The sequence below is a fragment of the Dipteris shenzhenensis genome, chromosome 21 (assembly GCF_047967505.1).
Source record: "Dipteris shenzhenensis isolate YYH24624 ecotype China chromosome 21, Dip_SZ_1.0, whole genome shotgun sequence".
In the NCBI taxonomy this organism is placed as follows: Eukaryota; Viridiplantae; Streptophyta; class Polypodiopsida; order Gleicheniales; family Dipteridaceae; genus Dipteris; species Dipteris shenzhenensis.
Genome location: NC_141616.1, coordinates 1,563,422 through 1,573,958, shown reverse-complemented (window position 1 = coordinate 1,573,958; position 10,537 = coordinate 1,563,422). Strand labels below are relative to the sequence as shown.

The following is a 10,537-nucleotide window of genomic DNA, read 5'->3' as shown; positions in this document are numbered from 1 at the left end:
GAGTTCGCATTCAAGGAGCGCACTATCTGTAGTTATGTATTTGTCAACAAATTGCTTTATAGCATTGTTATTGGCATTGCTATTGCTAGGCCCTTCATCCACCCAAAGCAGCCCATGATCGTGCTGGCTTCCTCTGTTTTGGAATTATGTAACGAAGAAGGAGTCTGATATTGTTCCCAAAATATTGTTATCTTGTCACAACAATGTTTTGAGGACTCTAAATTTGTGTACATATTATTGTGCCGTTCTCGTTGCTGCAGGTGCTTGGCTTGGTTGGTCTGTACTTTTCCTGTGTCAAATTCTTGTAAGCACCGCACTAGTGACTCCCAGCGCAAAGAAAGTTGGAAACACTAGTTCCTCGCGATGCACATCTTTGAATAGACTCAGAGGAGGGAATCCTTCGGAGGGGGCGACTGTAATTGGCCTATTCTCGAAATCAATGACTTGCTAACTTGTGTAAATGCCATGTACAAATGTAACAGTCACGTAATCGGGAGTAGCAACATCCTCCCTTTCCACTACCAACGTGTGTTGTTGGTCACATTATCCTCGTTCTGTAGCTGCTGCATGTGTTCGGTCCATTGCTGGTTGATTTTGACATTGTTGCTAGTGTAGAGGGGGGTCAAAAGCATTTCTTGCAGTGCCCGCATTATCAAAGTGGGCCGAACCAAACCACTGATGTAGTTCTGATCGTACTGCAAGCGACGCTTGATTGCAACAGCCACCATGGCGGAGTCGCTAATGGAATGTGGGAGGACCTGCTATGCTCGATCAACGTCTGCAAAAACATTTATCACACTATCATGTAACCCAAGTTGGCCCTCCTATGTTAGTTGCCTTATCTGCGCGAAGGGTATTCTTATCGCGATCAGCCGCTCCTCGACCTTGTTTAGTGGCATGTTTTCCCTAGGGAATCTGGGCGTGTGCCCTGAGCAGATTTGGCTGCGGCACAGCGAGCAACAAAGAGTCTCTTGTTCGGTTGGGTCCGACTGCTCAAGGTAGCCCCGTGTAAAGGCAAGTTTTTTGTGATTGCCTTTTTTAATTTGGATCTGAATGTTAGGCATCCACATGCAGAGCAAGCATACTTTGGTGTATCGTCCACTTTTGCGAGGTAATTTGCCAGTGGTCTCTCAGTGGCCTTTGTCCGCTTGGAGGAGCCCCCCCTGGTGGCCTTGCACACGTACGTTCTCGCTTGTTCTGGGCGCTGTCCATGTGGTTTCTTGGAGCTTCACCCCAACATGCTAAGTCATCTTTGGCGTTGTTTTCATTGGAACGGAGAGCCTTGGGCCTTAGTTTGTAGACTTTGTTGCAGGTTGCCTCGATGCTGTGGTGTTTTTCACCGCTCCTGTCTCTGTACGGAGTCGCGATTTGTTTCGCTATGGAATCAATGTTTGTTTGCAAGAGGTCTTGCAACGATGTTTCCTAGGAGGGTGTCCAAACAGTGTACGCTCTCTTGTTTTGTTTCTTCAACAGTGGCACGATCATGGGAGGTGTCATGGATGCATCCACGAGCAATATACTTGGTTGATCGATGTCTGATTCAATGAACTCCATAGCTTTCACCGTGGAGCAACCATTGAAAAGCAACACAATGAAAGACCATTACAACATTTGGTGTTGTTTCTGTAGGCAGTTGTACACTAGTGCTGGTCGGGTGTTTCTGCTCATCAGGGCAAACATTGCGGCCTCGTGCGGCTCAACAACAAGAGGTGGACGTGCTGGTTCTACATTTGTGTGGCTAGTCGTTGCTTCGTCGTCGTCGTTCTCGGTAGCTGTGGCTGCCAGCATTGTGAAACGACTCTTGTACGTGTATGCAAGCCGTAGAGTCTCAAAACAAGCAAGAAGGTCCGTATTCTTTGGGTTGTTGTCAATGAATGTTTTGTTCTAGTCGGCATTGAAGGATCTCAAGTCTATTCGTGAATCCAGAAGGAAGGGAGGGTTGTTAGAAGCTTCCAGGAGTTTGATTCAAAGATCGGTGCTCCTACAAAGGAAAAAAAGAGTATTGCAAGGCACGCAAGGAATAGACCAACGCACTCTCTGTGTCTAAATGAAATGGGCTTATGTGGATGAGAGAGGAAAAGTAAAGGGGGGCAGTATGAAAGGGTTGTATTAACAAGCGCGAACAGCGCAGTGGGCAAGTAGTGGAAAGCAGTTGAAGTTTACAGGGGAGCAGGGCCTACGCTTTCTTTTAAAATTTTCAATGATGTATCAAACATCAAGAGGCACAGTGCACGTCCAACTGAAAGAGGGGTGTGTCGATAGAAAACAAAGACTAAAGGAAGGCACGATGTAAGTTTGGTACACTAGTTTGTGATGGAGTGGAATATTTTCAAAGAAAAGCCATTTCGCTATGCAATTATCATTCTATGTACATATGATTTTATGAAGTTTGGTTTTATTGGGAATGTCATGTGCTTGCAATGAACTATTGCTGGTGTCATGGCGTTGCAATAAACAAAGGCCCAAAGTTACTTATGAGAGGTTACTACTGTGAGGAACGCTGAAGCAATTCTGCGCAATGAACGAATCAAACATAATGCAAGGCAATTGTGATAATCAGGTGAAAGGTGTTGTGTGGCCAAAAAGACAGAAGCAAGAGTGACAAGATGGAAGATATGTACAATTTTTTTTTCATAGAGTGGAATATTTAGAATGAAAAACGATTTCGCACCGCAGGGGGGTCGGAGTGCCTAGGGAACCAAGTGCAAGGGAGGGAATTCAGGTGCAATGATCGAAGTGGCCTGTACATCATGGCTGTGGCAAGAAGTGGGGATGAGGAGCAGGAGAGTGTGGAGGAGGTGGGAAAGAAAGATAAGGCAAACAAAGTGCGATGTACATCGAGAGAGCTCCAGGGCTAGGTGGTTTTCGCGAATGATGTCACGAAACCGAAACTGTTGATGGTGAATTCTTTAATAGGCTGCTTCTCCAGTAGCATGCAACGTGTCGCGACAATGCTCCGATTGTGAAACTCAATGAAAGGGCAATTAAGGGCCAACACCTTGTCCACGTGCTGGCCGCGCACCTGCATGGCAACCTAGGTGCCATCGCACATCATCACATGGCCTTTCAAAGATGGAAACTGCAAGACAACCTGCACACCATCACAACTATAGCCAAAAGGATGCATGGCTCGGCAACCTCCACATGCCTCGAAGTGGTACTCAACGAGGGGGTTGTTGAGTCCCACGAAATGCAGCACATTGTGGACCTGCACAAAGCGCAAACACAAAAGTTAGAGCATCAACGGTTCGAAAAGCATGAATACATGAAATAGTAGTCGAACTGTACCTTTTTCCCATACCCTAGTTGAGAGACCTGCCGTATGAAGGCATTGTGCAATGTGGCACAGAGATTCCCTTCAGGCATCGCTGCGAGGATAGTCAAATAAAAAACGCCCAACGCCATGCATGTAGGAAACATTCTTTGCGACGTACATCACAATTCCTTCATCTATGAACTCATCCACCAATCGTGCCAAGGTTTACCTTCTCTCGACAACGAATGAAAGCTGTTGCATCCACAATCAATCAAGAAAGCATAAAGGCAAAGAAAGTCTGGATCAAGAGAGCGTTTGCTTTTGCGAGGTTCCGATTGTTACCGTAGCTCGGTCCTCAGGGTTAGGGCCATCAATGACCTTGATATGGTCGATGGGAGGGCCATCGAGGCGACTGTCACAATCACAAACGCAAGTGTATCTATGACCAATGTGAGGTGTGCACGAAGGTTCTCCATCTTGTTAGCAGCCCAAGGTGTAGAGCGACGTATTATTGTATCTAGAACAAAGGAGATCGCACGATCAAATGGCTCGCCCTTCAGAACTATTGTGGTGGCGTCAACACGCAATGAGAACGTCGAAGTTCCTCCCTCACCGACGGCTCGCTTGTTGATTGTAGGCCCCTCAATTCTGTAAAATACATCAACTTGAAAGACATCCTTGAAATCCAAAACGTAGGCATGTGGCACATGTAGTGTAAGAGTCACTTCGCATGCAAAATCAATGAGATCTATGCGCATGTAGACCAAGTACGAGACGTATTTTGCTTTGTAAGTGCCGTACTTTGTCAAAACCTTCCCTTCAAAGGCAAAGCGATGTGATACAAACTCTGATAATGCCCCTATAGCCATGGTTGGCAAAGCACTTGGGTTCAGAGGCTCAACACAAGTGTGAACATTAACCATTCTAGGGCCCCATTCATCATTTGGAGTGAATGTGTTTTCCATTGCATTGGAACAGTTGTCGGCATGTTGTTGTTGCCAATGGTAGTTCCATGGTGCACCCCAACGTTTGAACTTCCTAGAAAATTAAGGTATTGTTTCAGTGATAAGTACATGGATCGATACTACAGATTGGTAGCTACTTAGTTTGCGTCAAAGCTATCCATGTGTCACAATCATATCCTATTTTGATTGAAGGCACTGTCTACAATCCCAATGCAATACATTGACAAGCAATGCAACTTATTTAAGACCATTCCTTGTTAATTTCATATTTCAAATGTCAAGCTCCTAAAAATACTAAACCAATTTCTTGGCAATGTAATGTAATTACTAAGTGTGTTCGAGCAATGCAACATGTTCAAACCTTACAAGATGTGGTTACAATAGCATTGTAGTCTAATTGTCAATGTAAATGTGATTCATGCGTAATGAAATCGCGCAAGTGTCTTGAGAGTGAAGTTAGCAAAGTAGGTAAGTTATTTGTGAAAAACTACTACACGTTGCAAGATCAAAGAAAGTACATGTAATTGTGAAAATAAACTTTTTGACATCGAAAATCTATAGCAAACAACTCAAAGACCATACAAAGAGTCTATAATCATTTAATGAAAGAGAATGAGTTGAGGATTTAAGTTGGCCGCGTCTGAAGATAATGTACTTGCATAATAAACGTACATTGTAAGTTTTGCTCAAACATTTGGCCAACATATTACGTTGGAGACGCTATAAGAATGGCCAATAAAAAGTTGTGCGCTTTCTGACAAGGACATGTATCACTTAGTTGATGCGAACTAATGATACGTAACATCGGAGTCGCCTTCGTCCTCCAAGATTGGTGGTCTAACGTGAATCTTAATTTCACAATTGAGCCTAAGTTCGCTGCCGTTTTCACGTGCTATTTAAGTGGATTTTATATAAGAACACTTGCAAACAAACTAGCAGAGACAATGCTAAGTCAAAGATTAACATCCACTCACCTTCGGCACACGCCTGCTCGGCAGCTACAACGAAAGCAGTTTTCAAATTTTTCTTGCAATTCTTTCGCACGCTTGCGCCCTTGGATGGAGCCAGGTCCAACGGAAAGCTCTTTGAACTGGATTGTCCGACGGGGACGGAGGTCTTAATGACGCATGTTCCAGATGCGGAGATAACTCCTTGATGAGCAAGAGCTCGTATAGCTTCCCTCATGCGGAGATAACTCCTTGATGAGCAAGAGCTCGTATAGCTTCTCACAGCAAGAACTAAAGTCACCCAAAAAAAAATAGTGAGAGAGTAACCCTGAACACGTAGCCATATAATGGGCAGCCCTACCTTCAGTTGGACTAAACATCTCAACTACATCAGCCCATACCGCAGTCTGTCATAATGTCTACAACACAGAGGGGAGGTTTTCGGTAGAACCACTTGCAAAAGAAGACCTTCACGAAAACAAATAATTCATGACAGAAATGGAGGGAATAAAGCGACCGTTACTATACCAGTCGTGGCGTGTAGGGATTTGGATGCTTGATGTGAAGCAGATGCACTCTTTGCCTGGATTTGCTGGTCGACTCTGGAAGTGCTCTTTGGTGAGTGACCTTGCTGATGGGGTGATTCACGTACGAAACTTTGTACCTCGCACTGCTCCAAATCTTCTGCGGTGCAGAGAAACATAGACAACTATGAGTCACGTATAGGCTGCTAGAAGCTCGCGCATGGATGATTGCTAGTAAAGAAAAATGCACGGGCAGAGGGGGTGGTTTATGGTGAAACATTCGCTGTAAGAACAAGTCTACGACGAGTAGCGATAAGGTTTTAATATTGCATCCGAGTTTGCCTGAGCAGTCTCGGACGTTGTGATCATCTTCTTGGGGGTCATGGAATCAACGTCATTATTTAGTGTTTGTAGTATATCGCACGGATCTGGTTCCATTGGTTCTCAAGGCAGCTATCGCTATGGGCGAGCACGCAAGCCCCGTATGAAATTGTTTGGCTTTCTACGGTGGATACTTGTACTGTTTTCTATGGATTTCGCTTGGTTTCCCCTCGGATTCGGCATCCCTTGGAGGCACTATGGAATCTTTGACGATCTCAGGGTCAGGGGCAAAGGACCTGATGATACGGGAGGAAGGGAAGAGCAAGGAGGCAGAGATGGCAAAGAAAAGGGGAGGAGATGAATTAAGAGGAGCGTTAGAGTGACGAAGGCAGATCACAACGACAAGATGAAAGCTGTAGGATAAGACGACTGACAGCTTAAACATTTCACCTCGATGATCCAACACTGCTTTGGCTTTGGCAAGATTCCCACATTCCGCCATGCTCATCACTCCTGCAAAGATCGGCGATAAACGTAAGTTCGTGAATAAAAAGTTGGAATTTAGAACGGAAGTTTGAAAGGAAAGTAGAAAAACAGCGGCCCTCGTTCAAATTCGCCACTACTGATGTCCATCGAGCCTCCAGATGTTTCAGAATCATCTTCATAAACTTTGTTCTCTGCTTGCGACATATTGTTCTTCACAAAATCTTGCAGACAGGAAGAAAGACAGCCAACGAGAAGAGACCACAAAACGGAGGCAACAACAGGTATCCGATAACAGGTATATACATCAAACAAATGCTTCTCGTTTGGGGTCTCATCGTCTGTTACCAAACTCGTCCGTATCTTTCCTTTCCTGAAACTCTCTGGAAAGACCGCACCAGAAGGAATGTATACCGCCGCTAACTTCTCGTAAATCGCTAGCGTACGTGGTCACCTTCTACTATTTCTATATCATTCGAAAGTAGCTGGCGTTTCATACACATCCGGACATGCCTCCTGACATTTGACGGTTGAGAACAATCCTTCAGCAGACTGTGGCGCTCTCTCCGTTCCCTTTTGGCGGTTGAGCTTCCTCCTTCACCATAGTCTGCCCTCTCCCCATTTCCTTCTCCGACCTCAATCTTGCATGCCTCCCAAGTTCCCAACAAGTCTGTACCGCAGTGCAGCTCAACGAATCTTGTGGCCACTGGGTACCAGATCTCCGGCGTTCAAATCGCCTGTAAAGACATTGAGCGGCTGCTTCTACAAGTTACAACATCTTAATGGGGATCTTCTACTGTGCGATGTACTCGAGCTGTCTCTGTTGTTCCTCCAGCATACTACTATACAACTTTATCTTGAATCATCGGGTGGCTCTGATACTGCTTCCCTGAGAGGTGGGCACTCTGGCTGGAGCTGGCGATTCAAGTTCCAGAGCTGCCGCTCCTGCAATCCGCCCTCTTCCCTGTGTACAGCAAAGTGTACAGGAAGTCATGTATTATTGTGAATAATACAGGCATTCCTCGTTCCTGCCAAAGGCATTTTGTCAACGCTATCCATGACTCCGCTGTAGGGCTTACTTCTGCAGGATTGCTTTTGATCATTTCTTGAAAGATTCAGTTTAATAATGGTAGGGGACCGGAACAGTTTTGTAGACCTAGCAAATCGGCACAATTTGTGAAGATGTCATCAAGACAAGCTAAACATACTGCGGTATTATTGCTATTTAAAGCAGTCTCCCAAGTGATGGAAGCTACAGTGTACTCTTATTGGATTTTTAACTGTGGTTTTTTATGTTTCTACTGTCATTTTACTTCGTTTGCGCGTGCAAATTTTCCAGTTCTTGTGGATGAACACAATTGTTGATCTGGGACTGGTTTGATAGTACTATTTGTGTTGGAGTGGAGTGTTTCCTGATGTCATAAACACCATGGCTATTGAAGACAATTGGCTAAAAACTATAGGAGTCATCAAATTTTGTTCATTATGGCTCGACATGAAATGCATTCAAAACTGTCTATATTATTGTTGCCTTCCCCAAAAATGAGAACGCTTTAGACACAATTGAAGAACAATTTACACATGCATCCATTTTGATCTTCAAGCTCCCACGACATCATGACTTCCATCATCCAGTTCTTCATCTTCCTCAGCAAACATGCCATTCACATTTCGTCTGAGAAACTCTCGGTAGATAGACCGTGTGAGATTATTGCGTCGCTCAGCACCTAAGCCAATAGGGTGGCATGAAGAACTGCAACCACCATCGATAGCACCATCCCAACCACTTTGACCCCTTTCCAATATGTCATTTGGATCTTCCGTCATAACAGCCTGAACTTCATTAAGAGTGCATGATGCCTGCATTTGTGTCTCCAACTCATTGCAGCCTGCATGTAAGTCTTGTTCGGCTTCACGCACCCAATCACACAAAAAAGAGTCCCCGTGCACAATGCACATGTTATGTAGAACCAAGCATGTGGCTACCATGTCTGGGACATTCTTCAAGTCAATGTCACACCTTTTTAGTAATATTCGGAACCTGGCTTTTAGCATGCCAAAAGCTCTCTCCACTGGCATGCGTGAACTAGATTGGATGAAACTCCAATGACTATTACACCGACTTAGACCATCCTTCCCACCTTTGAACGGAGGCAACATATAGGGCCTTGCCGGATATGCACAGTCACCCAACAAGCAATACTTTCCAAGCCCATTGGATTGGCATCTACGACCAAGGCTGCTACGAGTAAACAAGACTGAATCATGAATAGCACCAGCCCAACTAACATCATAGTCCCAGACACAACAATCTGCCATCACGGTCATCTGCAAGAGTACTGAATGGAATCCCTTGTGGTTATTGTAATCCGCATGATATACCTGAGGAGCTATGATTGGGATATGTGATCCATCCACTGCACCAACCACATATGGAATTGCTCGAAAAGCCTCGAATGCCTGTGCTATCTTAGCCATTCCTCTCTTGCTAGGCCACTTGATATACAAGTCATGAAGTCCGGACTGTTTCAGTGCACTGTAGAAGAGGTTCACAATCATGCATGCTGTGCTTGTTGCGCAACCATATAAGTCACCTATGACCTCTAGACTTGCACCTGTAGCCAATCTATGCAATGCTATACATACACGCTTCTCGAGGGAGATAGCACTACGCATGCAAGTGCTTTGTCAACCCATAACAGGAGCTACTTTAGAGCATATGAAAAGAAATGTTTCCTTGCTTACACGCATGCACCTTTTGAACATTGCATCTGAATAAGAACCAAATAAGCACCTCTCCATAAAATTTTGTGGCCGTGCATATGTCCAACAAGCTCGGTTCAAATGCCGCTGTCGACGACTTAGTAACCTTCGCGATTGCATTGTTTTAACACTGTTATGTTGCTGTAGTAACCACACCATTATCAAGTCCTCCAATTCCTGGTTGTCGGTGGCTGGTAGAGGTTCCAGCAATCGAGCTATGAGCAGCACGCAAAGACAAGCACATAATATGGCCTCCTCTTTCGTCATGTCCATGCTTGCTATAAGTGGCATGAAAATATTTTTAGTTCTCATTGAAAATTCTTGCTTTAGGGGGGAAAAAAATAACAAGTAGACAGATAAGCAATTAGAGATTTGCATCAATACCACATAGATGTACAACCAAACTTATGAGTAATCTTGAGGTACATTAACACCTTTGTGTGCTGCAGGCATCACAAAATATGTGATACCTCTGCAATCAGCCTCTCCTCTACATACATTAGTGGCTGTTATGCTCCATGTACTGCTCTACTCCCACTCTGCTTAGTCTGCCCAAATGGCAGCCTGAAGACTAGACATGTGGCAGCCAAAATGGCAGCCTGAAGACTTCCCATATGGCAGCCCAAATGGCAGCCTGAAGACTTCCCATGTGCATGCCCAAATGGCAGCTTGAAGACTTCCCATGTGGTAGCCCAAATGGCAGCCTGATGTGGCAGCATGAAGACTTATTACATGCCCAACTGGCAGCCTGAAGACTTCCCATGTGGCAGCCTTGTACTCTGGATGTTTCACTACATTGCTTCACTACATTTCTACTAACATTAAGCCCCTTCGCACTCCTCATTCGGGTGCTTGCAGGTGGGACATTGACCCTATCTTTTGAGGTTCTTATTGCAAGAAAGTAAATGTTTACAATGACAACAATTCAAATTAGAGGAAAGCAAATTCAGATTTCATGAAATATGAGCTTACAGTGACAACACACGAGCAACGAGAGAAATAGCTTTCCAACTGTAGGAAACCATACTCTTGTTAAACGAAAATAGAAGATCACATTGAGAACACATCTGCAACAATAGAACTGTATCCTGACACATAGATGGAGCTAGATGTCCAAATGACAGCTGAAATATATAAACTGCAGTCCCAAACTTGAACATAGCTTCATTTGTCCAAATGAGAGAAATAGATGGAACTAGATGTCCAAAAGCCAACGGCGAGGGGAAGACGCCGCCCAAGATTCCACTGCTTTCATCCGAGACTCAGCTTGCCACCTAG

General features: G+C 44.6%; 1 protein-coding gene across 1 annotated transcript; it reads right to left on the bottom strand.

Annotated features, from left to right (window-relative positions):
- Positions 1 to 8,095: 8,095 nt before the first annotated feature.
- On the bottom strand, positions 8,096 to 8,656 carry LOC147888348 (uncharacterized). The gene has a single exon (XM_087392139.1). The coding sequence runs from the start codon at positions 8,654 to 8,656 to the stop codon at positions 8,096 to 8,098; it is 561 nt and encodes a 186-aa protein (XP_087248265.1).
- Positions 8,657 to 10,537: the final 1,881 nt, after the last annotated feature.

What these genes read in the sequence shown, in the direction of transcription:
- LOC147888348 (XM_087392139.1), bottom strand. Translation starts at nt 8,656, where the DNA reads ATGTTGCCTCCGTTCAAAGGTGGGAAGGATGGTCTAAGTCGGTGTAAT.